General features: G+C 47.0%; 1 protein-coding gene across 3 annotated transcripts in view; it reads left to right on the top strand.

The window, feature by feature from the left end:
- Positions 1-26,209, top strand: part of PTPRA (protein tyrosine phosphatase receptor type A) — a 135,368-nt gene that overhangs the window by 83,291 nt on the left and 25,868 nt on the right. For all 3 annotated transcript variants that reach the window (XM_087962661.1, XM_087962660.1, XM_087962662.1), the window contains 9 exons: positions 2,533-2,553; positions 3,540-3,624; positions 9,864-9,937; positions 11,685-11,821; positions 13,233-13,323; positions 17,953-18,029; positions 19,347-19,383; positions 21,608-21,705; positions 25,404-25,523. In XM_087962661.1, coding sequence (XP_087818787.1) covers positions 2,533-2,553; positions 3,540-3,624; positions 9,864-9,937; positions 11,685-11,821; positions 13,233-13,323; positions 17,953-18,029; positions 19,347-19,383; positions 21,608-21,705; positions 25,404-25,523 — 740 coding nt within the window. The remainder of the gene's footprint in view (positions 1-2,532; positions 2,554-3,539; positions 3,625-9,863; positions 9,938-11,684; positions 11,822-13,232; positions 13,324-17,952; positions 18,030-19,346; positions 19,384-21,607; positions 21,706-25,403; positions 25,524-26,209) is intronic.

The following is a 26,209-nucleotide window of genomic DNA, read 5'->3' as shown; positions in this document are numbered from 1 at the left end:
GCACGATGGTGCACTTATGCACGTCCTTTACAGACCTCTTAGGAATGGGGTGAGGTCAATAGTGGATAGTTTGAGGTTAAAGGAGTGAGGGGTTTGAGGATGTAACTACAGAGTCAGGTAGGGCATTCCAGGCATTGAATGTGGTCACTCTGTGGCTGAAGTCGGACTTTCTGCAATCGAGTTTCGAACGGTTTACATTGAGTTTGTGTCTGTTGTGTGCTCTTGTATTGTTGTGGTTGAAGCTGAAGTAGTCATTGAATGGGTAGGACATTGTAGCAGATCATTTTGTATACTACGCTTAAGTCCAACCGCAGGCGACGTGGTTCAAGGTTGTCCAAACCCAAAATCTCAAGCCTGGTGGTGTAGGGTATTCTGTTGGGAGCAGGGGAGTGTAGTACCCTTCTCGTGAAATACTTCTGGACTCGCTCCATTGTATTAATGTCCGGTATAGAGTGCGGATTCCAGACAGATGAGCTGTATTCGAGCAAAGGTTTTGTATGCCCTAGTTAGCAGTTCAGTATTTCCGGAGGAGAAGCTTTGTAAGATTAGATTTACAACTCTTAATGCCTTTTTTTGGCAATGCCGTTGCAGTGAGCCCTGGCGCTTAGGTCATTTGATATGAGTACTCCGAGGTCCTTGACAGAGTGAGGGTCGTCAAGGAGGTCATATTTTTCACATGGGGCAAAAGAGGTCCAAGGGGTACGTGATAAAAATGAATGAAATTTTCCCAGTGCAGGAGAGGACCAGACTAAGCCTGATGAAAGAGTCAAACGTGTCATCAGTCTTCAATCCTTTCATGCCCACAAGAGACCTAAATCCAGCCCACCTTGAATTCCATTGAAGGAATTCTTATCTATCGCCAGTTTGCTTTGGCCATTAGTAGTTCAGATTCTTGTAGAGAGCTTAAACTTGCAATAAACCGTTAATCCTCGTCTTACGACCACAATCGAGCCCAAAACTCAGGTGGCTAGGCGAGACATTTTTTAAGTGAGTTTTGCCCCATTTTACGACCTCTCTCTGGCCACCGTTGTAAAGAGAATCGCTGCAGTTTTTAAGTGACTTATCCTGTTGTTAAGTGAATCTGGCTTTCCTCTTGACTTTGCTCTTCAGACGGTCGCAAAAGGGGATCGCGTGACACCCCCCCCCCCCAGGACACAGCAATAGTCATAAGTACGAACCAGTTGCCAAGTGTCTGAATTTTTTTATCCTGTGACCGCGGGGAAGCTGCAAAAGTTGTAAGGGGGAAAAGTGGTCGCAAAGTGGGACACTGCAACCATCATAAATATTGAACCTGTTGTGAAGCATCTGAATTTGGATCACGTCATGGTGGGGATGCTAAAACGGTCATAAGGTGTGAAAAATGGTCGTGAGTCATTATTTTCCTATGCCGTTGTAACTTTGAATGGTCACTAAATGAATGTAAATAAGTTGTAAGTTGAGGATTACCTGTATTCGTTTGAACTGCCTGGATTTCCTGATTTCTCGCGCTCGGCACCCGGTCTGATGGAAGCAAATATGGAGATTTTGTTCTCCGTTGCCCATGGCAATGAGAAACGGCAGGAAGAACCACCAGGAACACGTTCTCCACATCTGCTTTTGAGGTTCTTCTGACTTCCAGATGTTCAGATGACGTTAAATTTGGGGATTTAAGACAGAAAATTTTGGGAAAAGACAGAAAAATACAGCAACGAGAGATTTCGCTAAAAGAATCTCACCCTTCAGCTGTCATGCCCCTGTCAGAATCTGATTCGGAGCGGGAGGCCGACCATCTGACAGGGAGTGGGAGTGTGGCTCCGTTGGCTGTGGAAGAAACTGGGGAACGGTACAGTCCGGCTGGGTCAGATCAGGGGAGAGGTAGAGCAAGGGAGAGGTAATTCGGAGGAAGACCCAGGCCATCCCCCTCTTCATCCTAGGGCACGCAGGAAGGAACAGAGAAGGGAGCAATGTGGGTTGCATGGCTTACGGGGGAGGAAAGGGCCCTGATTCCCTTCATTAGCTGCACCTGGGAACACAGTGTTTAAAAGGAATCTGCGCACAGCAACTTGTTGGAAGCAAATTGTGGGTTATCTGTTATTGTCGAGGCTTATCTGGGTTCCTGGCATCTTCACAACTGTTTGTGTTTTGCTGGCCTTTGAAGTCTGCAATTCCTTCTCCTGCTCTGTCAAGTTAATTACCGCAGCGTGGTTCATTTGGATTTTTAGTTATACTGTAGTTTGTGTGTACTTTGTTTTCGGACTGAATTTCCTCCACTTAAAAAGGCTGTTCCTGGGAGAGTTTTTCTCCAGCCAAAGGTAACCTGGACATTGGGGGCAAAATTAGAGGTATTAAAGGGACTCTTTTTACTTATGTGACTGTGTTGCCTTTGTGCCATGTCCCTTTGGGTCATCACATCAGCTCTACAAATAAGAGAAAAGCTGAGTATCAAATTGCTGCTTTTCGGGGCTTCCATTCAAATTAATCCTGGTTTGATTAGCCACCATGGGAGATAAGGAAATTATTCTAACTTTTTTTTTTCTTTTTGAATTTATTCAGGTGACCCAGATCCTCGACGAGGTAAGCTCTGAAACCACCACTTTGGCAAAATCATTGTAAATCTTTTGTCAAAAGCTCCTATTTTTATCCTTACCTTGGTATACAGGTAGCCCTCAACTTAACGGCTGTAATTGAGCCCAGAATGTAGGTCGCTAACGGAGAAATTCGTGAAGTGAGTTTTGCCCGATTTTACGACCCTTTTTGCCACATTCGTTAAGCGAATCACTGCAGTTGTTAAATTAGTAACACGGTTGTTAAGTGAATCTGATTCTCCCTGGTTGTAAGCCACTTTTTTCAGCGCCATTTTAACTTTGAAGGGTCACTAAGCGAATTGTTGTAAGTCAAGGACTACCTGGGTTATATTTGACTTAAACCACAAGAGTTTCATAACAGTTTGACCAAGGTTTTTAGTTTTTTGTTTTAGATTTGCTTTCCTGAGAGTAGAGGAGTGTAGAAAGTCATTTTATCAGCATCTTAAGTAGTGAATCTTACAACTGTATTCGTTTTACAAATAATACAAGGTAGCAAACGTACCCAGGGCACTTTCCTCCTCCGATTTTCCTCACAACAAACACCCTGTGAGGTGGGCTGGGCTGGGTGGCCCAAAGACACCCAACTGGCTTTTAATGGCCTAAGGTAGGACTAGAACTCACAGTCTCCTGGTGATTGGCCCAGAGTCACCCAGCTGGCTTTCATGCCTGAAGTGAATTCATGGCCTTCTACTTTCTAGCCTGGTGCCTTATTAACCGCTAGACCAAATTTGCGCTCTGTTGCTATGAATCACGGGCCGCAGAGCGTGTAGTTTTCACAATGGCTTGACAGGTGGGAGTAGAAAATTAGCTTTTTCCTTCAAATCACTTTCGAGTTTTTCTGCTCACCTCCCGACTTTCACCTACGTATTGGGGACCAAATGGAGAAACTCCGAAACGCTTTCTGTCTCCATTTGCAAAGCCAAAAACGATTGCCCCAAATCTCTTTTATCTTCTCTCTCTCTCTCTCTCTTGCAGATGAGACCCCCATCATCGCTGTAATGGTGGCCCTTTCCTCCTTGCTCATCATAGTATTTATTATTATTGTCCTCTACATGTTAAGGTGAGTGACCGCCTCCTCTTCACCTGCGTCTTTAGCACTCCTTCCCTGCAGGTCTGCAAGAGATGATTGAAAAACACACAAGAATCCATCTAAAATTTGCTTCTGGTTGCCCGGTATATTTTTTTACTTCTTTCTCTCTCTCTTTTTTTTTTTTTTTTTTGAATATTTTATCCCATTTTATAATCATATGTTGTTCCAATTTTCTAACCTTATTTCTAAAACAGTCTTATGTACCTTTGCAGAATCTCTTTTTCAGTTATATTTTTACCCATTATCTCTAAATAAGTCCAGTTTCTTTACATCTTGTTTCAAACCTTTGTAGCTTCTCTTCCCTTCCTTCCTCCCTTGCTTCTTCTCTCTGCCCTTTTTACCCCCTTGTCTCTCCATCTCCATTTCCCTCTTCTGTATTCCTCTTTTCTGTTGCTTTCTGACATTATATCCACTTTTCACCTTATTTTTCCCTTTTTGGGTTGTTTTTTTAGGTCTTAAATTCTCCATTCTCTTTCCCCCCCTTTCCCCTTTCTTCCCCAGATAAAGTTACTTGTTCGTTAAAGATGGCTTCTTCTTTGTCCCAATCTTCTTTTTACTTATTTCTTAATGGTAGGTCTAGTTGGATGAAAAGAAGAACTAGGGGGGGGACATGATAGCAGTGGGTGGGTGGTCAATCTATTCTGCAAAGCCCCAGAAGGCAGGACCAGAAATAACGGATGGAAACGCCTCAAGGAGAGAAGCAACCTGGAACTAAAGAGAGACTCTTAACAGTGAGGACAATTAACCAGTGGAACCGCTTGCCACCAGAAGTTGTGGGTGCTGGGCTCCATCACTGGAGGTCTTTAAGAAGAGCCATTTCTTTCAAAGGGTAGAAGACTGTGATGGCGAACCTATGGCACACATGCCACAGGTGGCACGCAGAGCCATGTGTGCCAGCACGCGAGCTGCAGGCAAACTTACCTCACTGCGCATGCGCACTGTGCCTCACAGCTGATTTTTGGGTGGTTTGAGGCCTTTTTCGGCCTCCCAGAGGCTTGAGGAAGGCTTCTGCAGGCTTTGCAGGCTGAAAAAACTAGGCCCGTTTCATCACTTCCGGTATTTCCAAAAATACCGGAAGTGACAAAATGGGCCTAGTTCTGAACAGAGCTGAGTGTTTACTGGCCGGGTGCCCTTCCTGTCACCAACGCGGGGTTACATTCAGCAGATATATTGTCAATGTGCCCAGAGAGCTCGGAGCAGCTTCCCTCCTGCGACGATATTTGTAACGGCGTCGAACATCCACATCTGCCGACCTCAGTTTCCTTGGGAAGGACTCCAGAGGTGGCTAACGATTGCCGAATCCAGCCTAGACATCTGCCTAACGCATCCTTTTTCCCTAAGTGCCATTGCAAAAGAACAGCTTTGCTTGGAAAAAACTTACATACCACCAAACATCAACCATCTGCTTATCCCACGTCCTCGGGAGGGTCTCCAGAGGTAGACCCCCCTCCCCCTCCCAAAAAACAGTCAAGTCCAGTTTGAACATCTGGCTGCCTGTCGACGAATTGTAATAACAACAATTTGGGGGTTTTTCCCCTACAAACAAGCCTTTGCTTGTCTGTGTGATTCTTTTAGAGTGGATAGATTTAGGTTTCAAGGAGCTCAAAGAAATGCACAAAAGGTTCCTAAGGGGATGCAGCCTTAACCTCTCTCCCTCCCACATTCTTCAGCTCCAAAAATAATATTGAAAGTCACCAGGGACAAAGCTCATCCCATAGGTACAAAGCAACAGCGCAGGAAAAGAGGTGTGTGGCGGGAGGGGAAGGAAGAGATGGAAACAACTTGCAAATTGCACAAGAATCCGGGAGTCAAAAAGGTTCCCACTCGAAACAGGAAACAGGATCGAGTCCTCGCTGGCGAGAAACAGGTTTAAAATGGATGATTTGCTGTCATCTGAAATTATCCACGCACCGAAAGATGGATTTTTAGAAGAAAAAAAAATCGGCTGCAGAACAACAACACCCAGTGAAAGGAAGGGTGGAGACTGGATTTTGTGTGTGTGTGTCTGTGTCTGTGTCTGTGTGTGTAAAATCAGCACGGGGAGGTTTGATTTGAGGCCTCGTTTGTTTGAGAAACCAAACCTACCACCCAGGGACCCATTTCCTCCACGTGTTGTTAAATGTGACCACAGCCGTGGCGTTCTCTTGCCAATGTGCACCCTAATGCACACACAAAAAACAAACAAACCCGCATTTCCTTGCACGCTCCTTGCACCTTTTGCAAAAACCAAAACTACAGGGAACGACCACAACAGAATTCCTGTTGTGTTGAGCGAGACGTTGTGTTCAGTGAGTTTTGCCCGCATCTTATGACTTCCCTTGCCACGGTTCTTAAGTGAATCACCACGGTGGATACCTTAGTAATCCGGTTTGTTAACCTGGCTTTTCCCTGTTGATTGAGGTCGCAAAAAAGGATCGTGTGATTCTTTCCCCTCCTCCCCGCCCCCTGGGACGCCGCAACCCGTCATAAATATGAACCAGTTGCCAAGCAGCCTAATTTTGATCATGAGGGTGCTGCAAAGGTCGTAACCGTGGGGAAAAAACGGCCATAAGTTACATTTTTCAGTGCTGTTGTAACTTTGGGCAGTCATTAAACGAGCTGTACCAGGAACAGTCATTAAACTGAAAACAACAGTCAATTAAAAGGAGTGTGATGACCCAAAGGGGTGTGGCACCAAGGCAACCCAGCCAGATAATCAGTAGGAGTCCCTTTATTAGCTCCAACTTTGCCCCCCAATGTCCTGGTTTTACCTTCTGGGTTGGAGAAAAACCCTCCCAGGAACAGCCTTTGGATGCAGAGAATCAAGTCCAAAACACGGTCAACAGAAACTGTAACTATAAGTCCAATCAAGGCAAAATGAAGTCATTAGTCTGGCAGGGCAAGAGAAGGAATTTCAGGCGTGAAGGAACGGCAGTAATTCAACCCGGTTGGGAAGACGCCAGGAATGCAGATAACCAAAGTCAACACAAGATAAACTCATGTTCCCAGTAAATGCAGCTCTCAGCTTGCATCTCTTTTAAACTCTCATTCCCAGGTGTAGCTAATGAAGGGAATCAGGGCCCTTTCCTCCCCGTAAGCCATGCAACCCACGTTGCTCCCTTCTCCGTTCCTCCCTGCGTGCCTTAGGATGAAGAGGGGCTGGGCCTGGGTCTTCCTCTGAATTCCCTCTCCCCTTGTTCTACCTCTCCCCTGCTCTGCCCAGCCAGACTTTTCCCTTCCCCGGTTTCCTCCACAGCCAACTGAGCCACACTCCCACTCCCTGTCCGCTGTTTGTCTTACTCCTCGGATTCCGACTCTGACAGGGGCATAACAAGGAGGACTGCATGTACTTTTAAGTATTGTATTGTCCTCGATCCGTTGTAACATTGTTTGAGGAGCAGAAACCCTGGTTTTTTGAATAACCGTTGGACCTGGAAATTGTGCCATTTCAAAAGTTGCACATATTCACGGGGTTCATGAATATTTAAAGATATGCCAGTTCCTGCATTTGGATAAAACGCAATTATGCGTGGTCACGCTTCACCGAGAATCTCTCGCTTTGAAGACCAGCTTATCAGGAAATTATTGAGTCTGACTCTAAAATATTCAGGAAGTTGCCTTGTTTTATTCAGATAATTGTAATTTCTCTCTGTCCCTTTGCAACTGTTCTTTGGATGTAGGTTTGTTCTAATGCCAAGCGTTGCCTCATGTTGTTGGTATGCATGTGTGCAGAATCCAATTGCTGCAGCACATTACTTTTTTGTATCCAATATTTTTATTACATGATGCAAAGCCTACACCTTAAAAGAACAACATAAGCTAACTGTGATGACCCGGGGTGTGACACAAAAATAACAAAATCACAAAAGTATAATAAATTCCCTTTAATGCCTCCAACTTGGCCCCCAATGTCCAATTATCCTCGGCTGGAGATCAAGCTCTTCCAAAAACAGTCTACGAAGGAAAGAAATGCAGCCTGAACCCAAAGTAAAGATAATTAGAAATTTTTAAAAACCAACACAAACCACACTGAAGTCATTAACACGGCAGGCCAGGATGATAAATTGCAGACTTCCACAAGATAACGCAGCACCCACAGTTGGGAGGACGCCAAAACCCAGAAAAGGCTCGACCAAGATAATGCACACTTTGCTTCCAGCAAGGAGCTGTGTGCAAACGCCCCACTTATATCCTGTTCTCCCAGCTGCAGATAATGAAGGGAATCAGGGCCTTTTCCTCTCCCATAAGCCACGTTGCTCCCTTCTCCGTTCCTCCCTGCGTGCCCCAGGATAAAGAGGGGGGGTGGCCCTGGGTCTTTCTCTGAATGCCTAGCTGGAGTGTGCCCTTCCCTCCATATCCTCCACAGCCGCCAGAGTCCCGCTCCCTGTCAGCTGCTCAATCTCCCCCTCAGAATCAGACTCCAACAAGGGCACGACACTCACAGAGAAAAGGTAAAGAGTAAAAAGAGAATAGGGATAGAAGTGCAAAAGGGTATAAAGAAAGGAAAACACACACACACACACACACACACACATATGTATGTATATAGGTAGGTAGTCCTTGACTTATAATAGTTTATTTAGTGACTGTTCAAAGTTGCAACGGTGCTGAAAAAAATAGTGTCTTACAACCGTTTCTCCCACTTAACGACCGTTGCAGCATCCCCTTGGTCACATGATCAAAATTCCCATGCTGGGCACCTGACTCATATCTATGACGGTTGCAACCTCCCAGGGTCATGCGACTACTGTTTCTGACCTTCGGACAAGCAGAGTCAGAAAGGGGGAAACCAGATGCACTACTGCAGTGATTCATTTTACAGCTGTGGCAAGAAAGGTTGCAAAATGGGTCAAAACTCACTTAACAAATGCCTGATTTAGCAACAGAGATTTGGGGTTCAATTGTGGTCGTAAGACGAGGACAAACTGTGTGTGTGTGTGTGTGTGTGTGTGTGTGTGTGTGTGTATACATATATATATTGGGGGAGGTGCAATTGCCTAGAGCAGGGTGTTCAACCTTGTCAACTTTAAGATTTGTGGACTTAACTCCCAGATTCTCAGCCAGCAAAGCTGGCTGAGGAATTCTGGGAGTTGAAGTCCACAAGTCTTAAAGTTGACAAGGTTGGACACCCCTGGCCTAGAGGTAGAGCTCTCGCCTCACAATCAGGGAGGCCGTGAGTTCTATCCTAGCTAGAGGCAGATATTTCTCTCTCTGGGCACAATGAGAATATTATCTGCTGAACAAAACTCCTCATTGGCAACAGGAAAGGCATCCGGCCAGTAAACACTCTGCTAGTGCCATTCAGTTGCTCGGACGCCACTCCGCAAGGAATTATGGGGTCGTTAAAAGAGGATGAACGATTTCCAACTCCTTCTTCCAAGGATATAAAGAACACTTCCATTCAACTCTTAATTTAAGGCTGTTAGGTGGGTTCTGCTTTGTTTTATGACCTTCCTTGCCACCGTTGCTAAGTGAATCATGGCAGTTAGTCACCTGGTTGTTAAGTGAATCTGGATTCCCCATTTGCCTTTGTCTGTCACAAGGTTCCAAAGGGGGATCACGTGACCCCAGGAACACTGCAACCGTCATAAATATGAGTCACTTGCCAAGCCTCTGGATTTTGGTCACATGACTGTAGAACTGCAGTAACGGTCGTAAGTGTGAAAAACAGTTATAAGTCCCATTTTTTCAGGGCTGTTCTTGGACAGCCATTTGCCTGAAATGGTACAGGGCTTCTGGCTTGAGCAGAGGGTTGGACTAGACCACCTCCAAGGTCCCTTCCCACTCTGTTTAAATTCTGTAAACGTTGAACGCTCACTAAACCAATGGTTGTAAGTCAAAGACTAACTTTGTTATATTTTGTCGGGATGTCAAGTCATCTGGCTATTCTTCCTGCAGAAAATAAGGCCGTTTGGGAGGAACTCTGCCGATATTATTATTATTATTATTATTATTATTATTATTATTATTATTATTATTATTATTATTATTATTATTATTATTATTGTTGTTGTTGTTGTTGTTGTTGTTGTTGTTGTTGTTGTTGTTGTTGTTGTTATTGTTATTGTTATTGTTATCATTGTTATTATTATTGTTATTATTGTTATTATTGTTATTGTTGTTATTATTGTTATTATTTTATTATTATTATTATTATTATTATTATTATTATTATTATTATTATTATTATTATTTATTATTTATTATTTATTATTTATTTTCATTCATAGGTTCAAAAAACACAAGCAGGCCGGGAGCCACTCCAATTCCTTCCATTTGTCCAACGGCCGCACAGATGACATTGGTGAGTCTTGCTGTCTCTTCTCCGGTTCTGGGAACTCGAAATCCTAAATCTCACTTTTCGCCAACTTAGACCTCTTCCAATACGATATCCTAATATTGGGTCGGGTTCCCCAAACCGAGGAAGTCCTGTTCAGTTTCGGCTAAGCCCGTCATGGCAAACCTATGGGCACGTGTGCCACAGGTGGCACACACCAGCCATTTGTGCCGGCATGCCAGCTATGGGCAAACGTACTGGGCATGCACACGCCTCACCGCTGATTTTCGGCCTCCCAGAGGCTTGAGGAAGGCTTCTGCAGGCTTTGCAGGCCGAAAATTAGCCCCATTTCATCCTTTCCTGTTTTTCCGGAAGTACCGGAAGGGATAAAACGGGCCTAGTTTTAAGCCTGCAGAAGCCTCCCTCAAGCCTCTGGGCGGCCAAAAAAGTCCTCAACCCGGCCGAAAATCAGCTGTGAAGCCCAGTGCAAGTAAGGGGGCGGGGGTGGGTGGGGGTGGATTACGCACGCATGCATAGGGGGCGTGTGGGGTGGGACGTGCATTGCCTTCTGGGTGCTGGTACGCGAGTGTGAGCATGCAAGCCCGTGCACAATTTTAGGCACAGGAGCCCCAAAAGGTTAGCCACCACTGTGCTAAGCTGTATCCCTTATTGCTCCTGGCCTATAGACGGACTCTTGCCAAACTAAAGCAAGCTACTTGTATCATTCAAGATAAAAACGCAGGCCTGATGCCATCCGACGTCGCAAAGGCCCATAAGAGTTGGCACTTTAAATCTGGCTCCTAAGGGAACACACATACACACACCCCACACACACACATACAAGTAGGTCTCTGGGAACTTTGAAGGGTTGCTATGGGATTGGACACACGTGCCTGTATTGAACAATTTTTTTTTATTGATTTGTCTCTTGCCTTTATTATTTCGCAAATAACTCAAGGAGTCAAGCATCTACAGCACACCTTCCTTCTCCCAGTTTCCCCCACAACAACAACAACCTGGGAGGTGGGACCAAACTGACTTTTTGTAAAGAAGTGGTGCTACTTCTCTTGTGGAAGCTACAAGGCCTTTATGTGACCATCTACTGTTGTGGCCTGTTGGCCACTGGGCCAAATAGGAGGAGGAGGAGGAGTCAGGGTCAGCACTGGGAGCCCCGAGGAGGAAGAGGGAATGGAGCTGGCAGAAAAGAGAGAGAGAGAGAGGCAGAGTCTGGGCCGTCCATCAGCCCTCAGGTGGTGAGTCAACAGCCCCCAGGTCTGGAGGTGGCTGATGAGGAAGAGGAGGAACAGCCGAGTCCAGTGCCTGACGCGCAGATGCACAGATGGGAGAGGAGAGGAGAGCAGTGGAAATCTATGGGCCGGTCCTTGGGACGGAAGAGCCACCGCTGCCAGCAAGACTCTGGGGGAATCAAAGGCAGTGGGGGGCGGAGATGAACAGGGGTGGCAGACAACCATTCATCTCCCTGCCAGACAGACTTGTCAGCCTGCGGTGAGAGAGAAACGTTTTGCCGAGGCCGCCGGCGCTCCTAAGAAAGGAATCATTGAGGTCACGTCAGAGGGTTTGTCGTGTTTGGGGAGCTGGGTGAGAACGTCTACAAGCTCGATTTACTCGATGCTCTTGCTTTTTCAGAGAAGACCTCCCACACGTACACACACACACACACACACACACACTTTTTCCTCTCCCCTGGGGTCCTCTCCACTCAACCTCAGTGGCTGGGGTCTCCTCAACCAAACCGCTTCTCTCCGTCCTGCAGAACCGCAGAGCATGCCGCTGCTGGCCAGGTCTCCCAGCACCAACCGGAAGTACCCGCCGCTGCCTGTGGATAAGCTGGAGGAGGACATTAACCGGCGAATGGCAGACGACAACAAGCTCTTCCGCGAGGAATTCAGTGTGGGTACTTGGCTGACCTTTGACCTCATTTTACACACACACACAAACACACGCACACACACAAATCCCTTGGTCATTCTGGGTTTTGAAATGGTTTTTTATTTTATTTTTAAAAAAACTTATCGTGATGGAAATTCAGTTTATGCTAGTTAGATCATCTTCTACATAGAAATCTTTCTTTCTTTCCTGTCTTCCTCTTCCTTCTTTCCTTCCTTCCTTCCTTTTCTTTCCTTTTTTTTCCTTCCTTCCCTTCCTTTTCTTTCTTTCTTTCTTTTTCCTTCCTTCCTTTTCTTTTGTTTCTTCCTTTGTTTCTTTCTGTCCTTCCTTTCTTTCTTTCCCTTCCTTCCTTTCTCCTTTCTGTCTTTCTTTTCCTTCTTTCTTTCCATTTTGTTTCTTTTTCCTTCTTTTCCTTCCTTGTTTCTTGCTTTATTTCTTTTCCTTTGTTCTTTTCCTTTTTTCTTTCTTTCCATCTTTCTTTTCTTTCCTTCCTTTCTTGCTTTATTTCTTTCTTTTCCTTTTCCTTCCTTCTTTTTTTCCTTTCTTTTCCTTCTTTCTGTCTTTCTTGCTTTCTTTCCCTTTCTTGCTTTTCCTTCCTTCCTTCCTTCCTTCCTTCCTTCCTTCCTTCCTTCCTTCCTTCCCTCCTTCCTCCCTCCCTCCCTCCCTCCCCCTCCCTCCCTCCCTCCCTTCCTTCCTTCCTTCCTTCCTTCCTTCCTTCCTTCCTTCCTTCCTTCCTTCCTTCCTTCCTTCCTTCCCCAATTGTGCATGTACATGTACAGAATTTCTCAATTCTAGCAGCTTGGAGATGGGTGGACTTCCACTTCCTGAACTGAAGGTGGAATTCTGGGAGTTGAAGTCCACCCGCCTAGCCATACCCGGAGGGACTACCTGCGTTTTCAAGCTCTGCTCCTAAAGTTGACCGTTGGCCAGGGGGAAGCTTTGCTGCCCCCTTGTGGAGCAAGTTATCACCAAAATCCTTCCTTCACTGAAATCTGTTTGCAAGAATAATAGAATCACACGGTTGAATTTGTGATCGGCCCAAAGTCATCCAGCTGGGTTTCGTGCCTAAGGTGGGGCTAGAACTTAACACTCTCCAACATAATTTTATTAAAATGTATTTATAAACTTATAACTTATTTAAAACAATGGATGACTTACCATCCACCCTAGTTTTTGGCGTCTCAGGATTGCAGAATTGGCAACTCGGTGTCCTCTCTGAGGTTTTGTGCCCATGCCTTTGGAAGCTGCTTGACTGCTGCCACAAAAGCTTTGCTGGCTGGAGAATTCTGGGAGTTGAAATCCACAAGTCTTAAGGCGGCCAATTTTGGGGAGCCCAGCGTTAAATGTTTGTCTGTCGTGGTTAGCAGAAATGTAAACAGCCGAGTGATTTATATTTGCTCTGTTGTTCTTCCAGGCGCTTCCAGCATGTCCGATCCAAGCTACCTGTGAAGCCGCCTCTAAAGAAGAAAACAAGGAGAAGAACAGATACGTCAACATTTTGCCTTGTACGTATTGACATTCCCTGGTTCCTGCCCACTGTGGGTGCCATTGTAAAAACATACATAGAATAACAGAGTTGGAAGGGACCTTGGAGGTCATCTAGCCCAGTGGTCGCCAACCAGTGGGCCAGGGACCACTGGTGGTCTGCGGGGAAAATTTGGTGGTCTGCAGAGAAATGTCCCCCCCCCAAAGCAATTAATCCAGGCTGCGCGGGAACACAAGGCTGCACCGCTCACATGGCCCGCAGGAACACAAGGCTTATGTCGCTTGCATTGCGAACATGAGGTAGTGAGGGAAGGGGGGAGGGGGGCAAATTGCCCCACGCGCCCCACTTGCCTGGCCTGGGCACCGGGCTGCTTCTCTCCGCTTCTTCTGCTTTTGGCTGCACGCAAGGAAAGCAACAGAAGTCTTTCTTTCTCTCCCCCAAACTCCACCAGAAATGAGTCTTTGGGACCCTGCAAGGCCTCCTGCTCCAAGAGGCTGCAAAGGTTCCTTTCTGGCGGAGTTTGGGGGGAGAGAAAGAAAGATTTCTGCTGCTTCTGCTGCTTTCCTTGCATGAAGCCAAAAGTCTCTTCTCTCTCTCTCTCCCTCTCCTCCCTCTCTCTCTCTCTTCTTAAAAACCCCCAGCACCCACAAGTAATAAGTAAATGATAAATGATATCAGGAGGAGCCCAAAAGTAGAGATTTGGATACTAACAAAGTTGGGAGACATGCAGTAACCTGTGGCTCCTTCCAGACAGAGATCCTTCCTGAAGTCAGATCAGGACAAAGAGAAATGGAAATAATAGGAATATAGGAATGAATCTTTCATATTTCACTACTAAGTCACGTGGGTCCCAGTTTCAGGGCCTGTGGTCGGGGGGTGAAGGCTTTGAATCCCGGTTAGTGTCGACCCAGAGAAATTCTTGCATCCCATCAACCCAGAATCTTCTCTGCTGTCCCTCTAAAGAACATCTACAATTCTCTGCCCCCGTCTTCAAAACTGCTCTTATTTATTTTGATTGCTTAAATAGCCCAAGCTCCAAATATGAATCTCCTTTAAGAGAGAGAGAGAGAGAGAGAGAGAGAGAGACAGAGAGAGAGAGAGAGAGAGAGAGAGAAATCTTTCTCAACCAGTCAAGAGCTGCTATTGTTGTGAAGGTGTGCTAAACCTGGAGGACTATTGATTTTTGGCCATCACTTCTTTTGTGGTGCCAAACGGAGAGGCAGCGAGGCGAAGGGAGGTTGCCTAGGCCAGGGGTCTCCAACCTTGGCCACTTTAAGACTTGTGGACTGCTGGCTGAGGAATTCTGGGAGTTGAAGTCCACAAGTCTTAAAGTGGCCAAGGTTGGAGACCTCTGGCCTAGGAGACATGTCCTTCAAGGAGTCAAAAGGAAGCAGATCTCGTGGTAGCACAAAAATAACGCCTGTAATTCCAATTCTTAGTTTAAAACAAAAAACAAAAAACGGTTTCTTTTGGGGATGAAGAAGACCAAAGAAAATAATCATTTAGGTTGTGTTGGATTCAAACAGCGGTGATCACAAAGGAAGAGTTGAGGGTTGGAGAAAAAAAAATATTAGAGATTGGGCGCAAATTCCTATGGAGATTCTCAGTCCTCCAGGTTCTTGTTGTCCCAAAGATGCTATTTTTGTTTTTTTCAGGAGGCCACTGGGCTTCCTTGTTTTTTTCTTTGAAGACGTTTCGCTTCTCATCCAAGGAGTTTCTTCAGTTCTGACTGGATAGTGGTGGAACGGAAGGATTTGTATTCCTTGCAGGCAGCTGGTCATTTGCATCCTTTTGGGGAGTAGTTGAGGCCACTTGGAGGTTTATCCGTGCGCTCAGTTCTCCCAGAGGTGCTTTTTCAAGAGGCAACTGGACTTTCTGGTTTTTTTTTTGTTTTTTTTTAAAGACATTTCACTTCTCATCCAAGAAGCTTCTTCAGCTCTGACTGGTGAGATGGTGGGGAATTGAAGGATTTATACTCTTTACAGACAGCTGGTCATTTCCATTCTTTTACCGAGTTGTTGAGGCCACCCGGAGGTTTACCTGTGTCCTCAGGGTCACCTGAGCAGTGCCAATGGGTGTGGAGCCTTCTTGGACCTGTTGAAGGACCATGTTGTAGACTGGAGATAGATGATGCGGAGCAGCTGCTAATAGTTTTCAACTGAGAGTCGTTGAGACCACTTGGAGGTTTATCCGTGCCTTCAGGGTTACCCGAATAGTGCAAATGGGGGTGGAACCATGTTTACAACACAGTCCATAACACACTCCTTTCGGCAGTTCCAAGAAGGTCCCACCTCCATTTGCACTATTCCGGTGACCCTGAGCGCACAGACAAACCTCCAAGTGGCCTCAACGACCCTCAGAAAGAGTGGTAATGACCAGAGGACTGCAAAGAACATAAATCCTTCCGTTCTCCACCATTCAGCCCGAACCGAAGAAGCTTCTTGGATGAGAAGTGAAACATCTTCAAGGGAAAAAACCAAAGTCCAGTTGCCTTTGGAAAAAGCACTTTGGGGACAACCGTGACCCGAATGACTTGAGAATCTCCACAGACCAGACAATAACCTCTCTCATGGATGAAGGCAGACATACATGTCCCAAGATAATCCTGTTGCGGGATCCAATTTGGAATCAGTCCCTGGGACCAGAGATTTTGTCTTCCAAGCCTTTGGATCCGTGCTGGAGCCCATCTTCAGGAAAATTCTCTCTAGCAGAGGGTGTGCTGTTCTTTGTGTGGTGTTTATCGGGCCCGTTGCATACGGCTGTTTAGATGTTGATTGGGGTGTGTTGACTTTTAAGACCTTGGCTCTCGACTTCTAAGCGCTTGATAGGCTGGTGGTGTAAATCAGTCCTCCTGTAGACCGACAAGGCTTCAATCACTTCCCCGGCTGTTTTTGAGCCTGCTTGTCCAACAATCTTAGTGTCAACTTGTAAAACATTCCTACGTGTCGGGATTCTGGCAGTTACCTCGATTTAAATCATGAGTCTCGAGCCAAACTTCCCAAAAACTTCCAAAGGATTTATTGGGAGTAAACATGGCCGGCACTGCCTGGGTGTAGCCAACTCTGAGACACATCATTCACTGTCACCCTTGACCCTGATTTCCCCCCAACCTCTGGGTGTATCCTAATTCCTATTCTCCAATGGGACACCTCCATAGCCCAGAGTCATCAATCAGGCTCTCCAGTTAGAATTTTGTGTGGCAGAAACTTCAGTCATCTACTTCCTATCTTTGAAAACATTTATGGAATGCACTTTCGGTTTTGCAAGCTGCCGCACTGCTCCCCCTTCTCTTTCTGTTGGCAACTCTAAAAAAAACCAGAAAAATATTTTATGAGTTAACACTATGCCTGTTTCCAAGTTGCCATGAAAAAGAGGGGGGAAGGGCCTGAAGGAGCATAGGGCAAATAAAACCAGAAGCACATTCCAAGCTTATCTCCTAAAGATTGTAACTTAGGCAACCGGCTATTCTGCCCACAAAAATCCTTTATTGGAGAATGTGAATGATGACACCCAGCCCATGAACGTATTTAATTGGAGAAGCTGAATTATGATATACCCAGAGGGGGTGGGTGGGGGGAAACCAGGGTCAAGGGTGACAGTGAATTACGTGTCTCAGAGTCAGCTTCATACTGGTCATGCCGGCACGTTGCTCCTAATAAATCTTTTGAAGTTTCTTGAAGCTTGGCTCGAGGCTTAGGATTTAATTAAATCGCCGGAATCCTGACACTTCGTAGCTGAAGACGTGCTCCAGCCTGAGTCAGAAAGCTCGGAAGACAAAACCTCTGGTCCCAGTGACCGACCCAGATTGGATCCTGCAAGACAATGATAGGTTATAAGGAGTGGTCATGTCATGCCCCTGTCGGGAATCTGATTTGGAGGGAGAAGCCGAACAGCTGACAGGGAATGGGAGTGTGGCTCCGTTGGCTGTGGAAGAAACTGGGGAAGGGCACATTCCAGGTGGGCAGAGTAGGGGAGAGGTAGAACAAGGGAGAGGGGGTTCAGAGGAAGACCCAGGCCCATCCCCTTCTTCATCCCAGGGCACACAGGGAGGAACGGAGAAGGGAGCAATGTGGGTTGCATGGCTTACAGGGGAGGAAAGGGCCCTGATTCCCTTCATTAGCTGCAGCTGGGAACACAGGGTTTAAAAAGGGAAGCTGCGCACAGCAAGTTGTTGGGAGCAAACATGAAGTTATCTTGTATCGTGGCTTATCTGTGTTCCTGCCCTCTTCCCAACTGTGTGAGTTTTGTCGTGCTTTCAAGTCTGAAATTCCTTCTCCTGCCCTGTCAAGTTAATTGCTGCAGTTTGGTTTGTGTGGATTTTTAGTTACAGTTTGTGTGTACCTTGTTTTGTACTGAATTTCCTCCACTTAAAGGCTGTTCCTGGGAGAGTTTTTTTCTCCAGCCGAAGGTAACCTGGATATTGGGGGCAAAGTTGAAGATAATAAAGGGATTCTTCTTGGTTATTTGACTGTGTTGCCTTTGTGCCACGCCTCTTTGGGTCATCCCAGGTCACTTCTCTAGTTTTACGCTGCACTGAAAACCAACCTTGTGAAGGTTGGCCTTCTTGGAGGTTCGTTCGACCGGCACTGAAGCTCCTCCTCCATTGTCCTGTTGCTTTGGCCATTCATGGTCATCTTCTCTCTCCTAGATGACCATTCCAGGGTTCACCTGACACCCATTGAAGGGGTTCCAGACTCGGATTATATCAATGCCTCATTCATTAATGTGAGTATCTGCTAAAGGGCAGGAATATTCCCCAGATACAGGTAGTCCTCGACTTACAGCAGTTCATTTAGTGACCGGAGTCACAATGGCACTGAAAAAAGAGAGACTTACGACCATTTTTCACACGTACGACCATTGCAGCATCCTCCGTGGTAACATGATCAAAATCCAGAGACTTGGCAACTGACTCGTTATTTATGACGGTTGCCATGATCCCCTTTAGCGACCTTCTGACGAGCAGTGGGGAAGCCAGATTCACTTTAACGACCGGGTTACTAACTTAACAACTGCAACGATTCACTTAACAACTGTTAAGGTCATAAAACGGGAGGGGGCAAAATTCACTCGATCAATGTGTCACTGAGCAACGGAAACGTTGGCCTCAGTTGTGGTCGTAAGTTGAGGACTACCTGCAGTCTGGGAGACTTAGGTATTTAGGAAGGAAGAAAAGTAGCTGTTGATTCTTGTTGCTGTCTTCATCTGTTCTAACCCGCAGATCCAGATTATCCACAGATAAATCTTATTTTTCCTGGCTGGTACAATAGTTTGTATGTATTGTGGTTCACCGGCAGCTGGTGCAGCCAGCATCGGAGTTGGACAGTGAGGAAGAAAGGGGACCACTCAGGGAGTCTGGAGAGGACTTGGATGAAGGACCTGCATTCGATGCATGGATGGGGCCAGGACCATCTGGGAGTGGGGTGCTGCCTGCAGAGCCGAGGCAGAGGCAGAGGACCCAGGGGAGCCTGTTCCCAGTGCATGTATGCGCAGAGCTGCTAGAAGGCGAGAGCCAGCTGAAGCAGAAGGGGCGACTCGGGAGTAAGGCTGGGAGGTGATTGCCCCTCCCCTAAGGGATAAAAGTCAGGCCAAGATGACGAAACCTTTGCAGGAAGCAAAGTCGTTCTATAGATTCCAAGCCCTCCTTGAAGCTCTTTTGTACTCTGGTTGGTTTTTTTTCTGGTATTTTGGTTGGTTTCTGTTATCATTAATTGGAGACTTCTGTTTTTGGCAGCACTTCACAGCACTGAAAGCTGTGTGCTTATTTTGGGGAACTGTCTAGGATTAGTTCTGGCTGGGGAATGAAAGCAATTCCCAGCATTGCAATTAAAATAGGTTTTGCTTTTAAAACTAAGTTTGGGTTTAATTCCATTTGACGAAGCCTGGGTCAGAACAGCGTGCAGTGACGATATTTGCAAAGTAAGGAATTAACCCCGTGAGAGAAAATGCCGAAATTTTGGGTCTTTGACCAACGCCAGAGATAAAAACCATTGCTTTTTTTTGTTTTTTGTTTTCATTCCTGTCTCCCTTCCGTTCTTGCAGGGGTATCAGGAGAAGAACCGGTTCATCGCTGCACAAGGTAAATAATATGTATTTCCTTTGAATTCCTGCACTGCTAGAAATATACATTCGACATAGCAACGTGTATTTTTGAGCTGGCCTTTTGCTGCAGTAGCTCCTAATCTGAAGCGGGCGGAGAAGGGCTTAGAGAAATATGGCTTATGTCTTTGTGATTTTGGTGGTGGTGAGGGAAACGCAAAGCTAACCCACTTCCTGCACCTCCCTGAAAGTTTTGCACTTTGAGCGGGGCAGCTTTGGTATCAGACCAACATTTATTTTGCATTCTGAACTGAAAGAGGAAATGAAATGGTGGTTCTGTTTAACACCGTGGATATTGGAAAACCTCAAACAGCAATTGTGTTCCCTCCGCTGAGAAGAGAAGACCATTTTTAAATTCAATTTTAGTCCCTAAATTACAGGAAGTCCTTGACGCACAACCTCCATTGGGCCCAACATTTCTGTTGCTAAGCAAGACCGTCGCGAAGTGAATTTTGCCCCATTTTACAATCTTTCTTTGCCACGGTGGTTAAGTGAATTGTTCTAATTATTCTGTCGGTAAGACGGTCGCTAAGTAAGTCTGACTTCCTCATTGGCTTGGCTTGTCAGAAGGTCACAAAATGAGATCACCTGACCACGGGACATTGCAACTGTCATAAGTACATGCCAGTTGCCAAGCGTTTGAATTTGGTTCATGTAACTGTGGGGATGCTGCAATGGTCATAAGTGTGAAAAATTAAGTCACTTTTTTCAGTGCCATTGTAACTTTTGGTCACAAAATGAACTGTTGTAAGATGAGGATTACCTGTACATAAAATCCGCCGCAGACGTTCAGGCAGCAGTTTGAATCTTGAGCTTATATGTTCTTCCTTGGCATAAACCCACGCTTCATTTTTGCTACCTGTTTGTTTTAAATACAGGTATTCATTTAGTGACTTTTCAGAGTTACAATCACAGTAAAAAAAAATGACTTATATCCAGTCCTCACATTTGCAATTGTCAATGCCATGGTGACCAGATCAAAATTTGGTGTTCTTACCTCGGCTTCCCCCAAAAGCACTAAGCAGGCTCTTTGTCCCGGCAAAACCCCTTTTATTAAACAAAGGTGAATTTCTTGCATTCACATTCATAGAATAGAATAGAATTCTTTTCATTGGCCAAGGGTGATTGGACACACAAGGAATTTGTCTTTGGTGCAAATGCTCTCAGTGTCCATAAAAGAAAAGATACCTTTGTCAAGAGTCAAGAATCACAAGGTACAACACTTAATAATAGTCATAGTCAATAAGCAATCCAGTCATACTAGGAAACAGTCCATATTCAGCTAAAGGCATGGCCAATGGTCTTTCAAGGGTGTAATTAGGAGCACAGACTTTATTTAGCTTGGAGAGCTGCCAAGTAACTATTTCCAAACGCAGTGCTGACAAGGAAGGGCTGGTCACAGAGTCTCTGAGATGCACAGGCAGATCTTCACACGGCTGCAACGGACGAATTGTTTCCCCTCCTCATTTGCTCCTCTTTTAATCCCTATGGGAGGGGCCATTCAGCATCCACCTGTGGCCTTACTCCCGATTCGACCCTTGTTCCTTAGCTGTTCCCTTCTTCTGGCAGCTCTGCACATGCGCCCATCAGGAACAGGCTCCAGTTGTTTTTCTGCCCCACTGATCTCCGACTCCAAAGGCAGCCGATAACTGTCAGATGGCCCTGGCCCCCATCAGACTCTAGGACTGGCCCATGTTCCTCCCCAACCTCCTCACTGTCCGACTCTGCTGCCAGCTCTGCCAGCCGCCTGCAGGCCACAACATTTGGGAGCTTGGCAACCGACATCTCTCTATGAGGATTGGAGCATTCTGGCATCACTTGATCATCATTTGTTACCGTCCCAGCCGGCTTCAGATGAGCAAAGTCAACGGAGGGAGCCAGGTTCACTTAATGACTACACGATTCACTTAACAACTGTGGCAAAAAAGGGCCCTAAAATCAGATGTGACTCACTTAACAACCATCTTGCTTATCAAGAGAAATTCTGGTCCCAGTTTTGGTCGTATGTCAAAGACTGACCTGTAGGAAGGAAGAGGAGGAGTCAGGCCTGTAAACGTGGAAAAAGCGATGGTGGTTTGCGGTGGCTATATCTGGGCTGAAAGTTTAGATGGCCCACGTGGGTCAAAGCAGTTCAGCTCACCTTGTTCCTCCTGGATAATGGATTTTTTCTCTGGTGATGCTTTTCCCCTCTGGCGTCTCGGCAGGGCCCAAAGAAGAAACGGTGAACGACTTCTGGAGAATGATTTGGGAGCAAAACACGGCCACAATTGTCATGGTGACCAATCTGAAGGAGAGGAAAGAGGTAAGGCTCTAGTCACCGCCTTGGCTAGGTGACTCTGGACCAAGCCCCAGGAGACGGGGAGTTCTAGTCCCACCTTAGCCCTGAAAGCTGGCTGGGTGACTTTGGGCCAATCACCAGGAGACGGGGAGTTCTAGTCCCACCTTAGGCATGAAAGCTGGCTGGGTGACTTTGGGCCAATCACCAGGAGACGGTGAGTTCTAGTCCCACCTTAGGCATGGAAGCTGGCTGGGTGACTCTTGACCAATCACCAGGAGACGGGGAGTTCTAGTCCACCTTAGGCATGAAAGCTGGCTGGGTGACTTTGGGCCAATCACCAGGAGACGGGGAGTTCTAGTCCCACCTTAGGCATGGAAGCTGGCTGGGTGACTTTGGGCCAATCACCAGGAGATGGTGAGTTCTAGTCCCACCTTAGGCATGAAAGCTAACTGGGTGACTCTTGACCAATCACCAGGAGACGGGGAGTTCTAGTCCCACCTAGGCATGAGAGCTGGCTGGGTGACTTTGGGCCAATCACCAGGAGACGGTGAGTTCTAGTCCCACCTTAGGCATGAAAGCTGGCTGGGTGACTTTGGGCCAATCACCAGGAGACGGGGAGTTCTAGTCCCACCTTAGGCATGAAAGCTGGCTGGGTGACTTTGGGCCAATCACCAGGAGGCGGGAGTTCTAGTCCCACCTTAGGCATGAAAGCTGGCTGGGTGACTTTGGGCCAATCACCAGGAGACGGTGAGTTCTAGTCCCACCTTAGGCATGAGAGCTGGCTGGGTGACTTTGGGCCAATCACCAGGAGACGGGGAGTTCTAGTCCCACCTTAGGCATGAAAGCTGGCTGGGTGACTTTGGGCCAATCACCAGGAGACGGTGAGTTCTAGTCCCACCTTAGGCATGAAAGCTGGCTGGGTGACTTTGGGCCAATCACCAGGAGACGGGGAGTTCTAGTCCCACCTTAGGCATGAAAGCTGGCTGGGTGACTTTGGGCCAATCACCAGGAGACGGGAGTTCTAGTCCCACCTTAGGCATGAAAGCTGGCTGGGTGACTTTGGGCCAATCACCAGGAGACGGGGAGTTCTACTCCCACCTTAGGCATGAAAGCTGGCTGGGTGACTTTGGGCCAATCACCAGGAGACGGGGAGTTCTGAGTCCCACCTTAGGCATGAAAGCTGGCTGGGTGACTTTGGGCCAATCACCAGGAGACGGTGAGTTCTAGTCCCACCTTAGGCATGAAAGCTGGCTGGGTGACTTTGGGCCAATCACCAGGAGACGGTGAGTTCTAGTCCCACCTTAGGCATGAAAGCTGGCTGGGTGACTTTGGGCCAATCACCAGGAGACGGGAGTTCTAGTCCCACCTTAGGCATGAGAGCTGGCTGGGTGACTTTGGGCCAATCACCAGGAGACGGTGAGTTCTAGTCCCACCTTAGGCATGAAAGCTGGCTGGGTGACTTTGGGCCAATCACCAGGAGACGGGGAGTTCTAGTCCCACCTTAGGCATGAAAGCTGGCTGGGTGACTTTGGGACAATCACAAGGAGAGGCGGTGAGTTCTAGTCCCACCTTAGGCATGAAAGCTGGCTGGGTGACTTTGGGCCAATCACCAGGAGACGGTGAGTTCTAGTCCCACCTTAGGCATGAAAGCTGGCTGGGTGACTTTGGGCCAATCACCAGGAGACGGGGAGTTCTAGTCCCACCTTAGGCATGAAAGCTGGCTGGGTGACTTTGGGCCAATCACCAGGAGGCGGGGAGTTCTAGTCCCACCTTAGGCATGAAAGCTGGCTGGGTGACTTTGGGACAATCACAAGGAGACCAGGGAGTTCTAGTCCCACCTTAGGCATGAAAGCTGGCTGGGTGACTTTGGGCCAATCACCAGGGAGACGGTGAGTTCTAGTCCCACCTTAGGCATGAAAGCTGGCTGGGTGACTTTGGGCCAATCACCAGGAGACGGGGAGTTCTAGTCCCACCTTAGGCATGAAAGCTGGCTGGGTGACTTTGGGCCAATCACCAGGAGACGGGAGTTCTAGTCCACCTTAGGCATGAAAGCTGGCTGGGTGACTTTGGGCCAATCACCCAGGAGACGGGGAGTTCTACTCCCACCTTAGGCATGAAAGCTGGCTGGGTGACTTTGGGCCAATCACCAGGAGACGGGAGTTCTAGTCCCACCTTAGGCATGAAAGCTGGCTGGGTGACTTTGGGCCAATCACCAGGAGACGGTGAGTTCTAGTCCACCTTAGGCATGAAAGCTGGCTGGGTGACTTTGGGCCAATCACCAGGAGACGGTGAGTTCTAGTCCCACCTTAGGCATGAAAGCTGGCTGGGTGACTTTGGGCCAATCACCAGGAGACGGGGAGTTCTAGTCCCACCTTAGGCATGAGCTGGCTGGGTGACTTTGGGCCAATCACCAGGAGACGGTGAGTTCTAGTCCCACCTTAGGCATGAAAGCTGGCTGGGTGACTTTGGGCCAATCACCAGGACGGGAGTTCTAGTCCCACCTTAGGCATGAAAGCTGGCTGGGTGACTTTGGGACAATCACAAGGAGACGGTGAGTTCTAGTCCCACCTTAGGCATGAAAGCTGGCTGGGTGACTTTGGGCCAATCACCAGGAGACGGTGAGTTCTAGTCCCACCTTAGGCATGAAAGCTGGCTGGGTGACTTTGGGCCAATCACCAGGAGACGGGGAGTTCTAGTCCCACCTTAGGCATGAAAGCTGGCTGGGTGACTTTGGGCCAATCACCAGGAGACGGGGAGTTCTAGTCCCACCTTAGGCATGAAAGCTGGCTGGGTGACTTTGGGCCAATCACCAGGAGACGGGGAGTTCTAGTCCCACCTTAGGCATGAAAGCTGGCTGGGTGACTTTGGGCCAATCACCAGGAGACGGTGAGTTCTAGTCCCACCTTAGGTATGAAAGCCAGTTGTGGCTTTGGGACAATCAGCAGGAGACGGTGAGTTCTAGTCCCACCTTAGGCATGAAAGCCAGTTAAGTGGCTTTGGGACAATCAGCAGGAGACGGTGAGTTCTAGTCCCACCTTAGACATGAAAGCCAACTAGGCATCTTTGAGGCCATTCCCTCTCTCTCTCAGCCCAACCTGCCTCACCAGGGTGTTATTGTGAGGAAACTTGGAGAAGGAAGAAGTGTTTGATATGTTCACTGCCTTGAGTTGTTTATAAAAAAAAAACAAGAAAGGGGGATATAAATAATAAATAAATAAACAAAATATTTATTTTTGTGTCCCCAGTTCAGCTTTCTTTTAGTGAGGGGGCCTTGTGGGAAAATCTTCCCAATTCTTTGGTGCCACCTTCACCTCTTCGTGACTATACAATAGCCGCAATCACTAATTCAGTGCAATCCCGGCGTTTTTACCCTCAGACCGTGTGACTTGGCAGAATGTTGACGGGAAAACTCTCGTGAAATTTGCCAGATATTTGGGCTGCTAAGGAGAGAGGGAATGTTTCACTTTATTTCAACGTATTGTCCACCCTCCAACAGCTTGCCTTGTTGGATCACTGAGTGGTCTCTTTTCTCTTGGCGTTCCACTCCCTGGAGAGTGAGGGCACGTCCACAGTGAGGCTGCCCAGCCAAATTTGGAAACGCTTTTAACCTTGCAACAGATGTTGACCTCCGCCGGGGGAAAAACTGACCCTGTGGAGATTGTGGTTAAGGTCATCTCCTCTTCTGCCCCTCCATCTTGGTCTGTTTTGTGGTCTCTCCTCAGTGTAAATGTGCCCAGTATTGGCCAGATCAGGGCTGCTGGACGTATGGGAATATCCGGGTCTCTGTGGAAGATGTCACCATCCTTGTTGACTACACAGTGAGGAAATTCTGCATTCAACAGGTAAGGCCTCACCGGTGTTCAAGTTGCTTGGCCTTGTGAGTAGTGGGTAATTTACCACCCAAAGGGCTGCTTGCTTGATTGCTGGTTTATTAGTTAGGTTAAGTGGACGTGTAAAGTGCTGCGAAAATTCATATATAATGCTTGCAGTCCTAGCCAGACCAGAACCAGGGAGATAAGAGGAAGGAAGGAAGAGAGAACAAGAAAAGGCGAGAGAAAATGGAGGAGAAGAGAGAAAGAAAGCAGGAGAAAAGGAGGGAGAGAAGAAGGAAGGAAGAGACAGAGTGAGAAAAGGAGAGAGAAAGTGGAGGAAGAGAGAAAGAAAGCAGGAGAAATGGAAATGGTGAAGAAGGAAGAGGCAATGAGAAAAGGAGAGAGAAAATGGAGAAAGAGAAAGAAAGGAGAAACTGAGGGAGAAGAAGGAAGGAAGAGAATGAGAAAAGGAGAGAAAATGGATGAACAGAGAAAGAGGAGGAGAAATAGAGAGGGAGAAGAAGGAAGGAAGAGAATGAGAAAAGGAGAGGAAAATGGAGGAAAGAGAAAGAAAAGAGAAATGGAGAGAAGAAGGAAGGAAGGAAAGGAAGGAAGAGAGCATGAGAAAAGGAGAGAGAAAATGGAGGAAGAGAGAAAGAAAGGAGGAGAAATGGAGGGGAAACAGGAAGGAAGGAAGGAAGGAAGGAAGGAAGGCA

Source organism: Notechis scutatus, chromosome 4 (genome assembly GCF_049901735.1).
Source record: "Notechis scutatus isolate UNSWTSFEM ecotype Mainland chromosome 4, rNotScu1.2, whole genome shotgun sequence".
Classification (NCBI taxonomy): domain Eukaryota; kingdom Metazoa; phylum Chordata; class Lepidosauria; order Squamata; family Elapidae; genus Notechis; species Notechis scutatus.
This window is presented reverse-complemented; position numbering and strand designations above follow the sequence as displayed.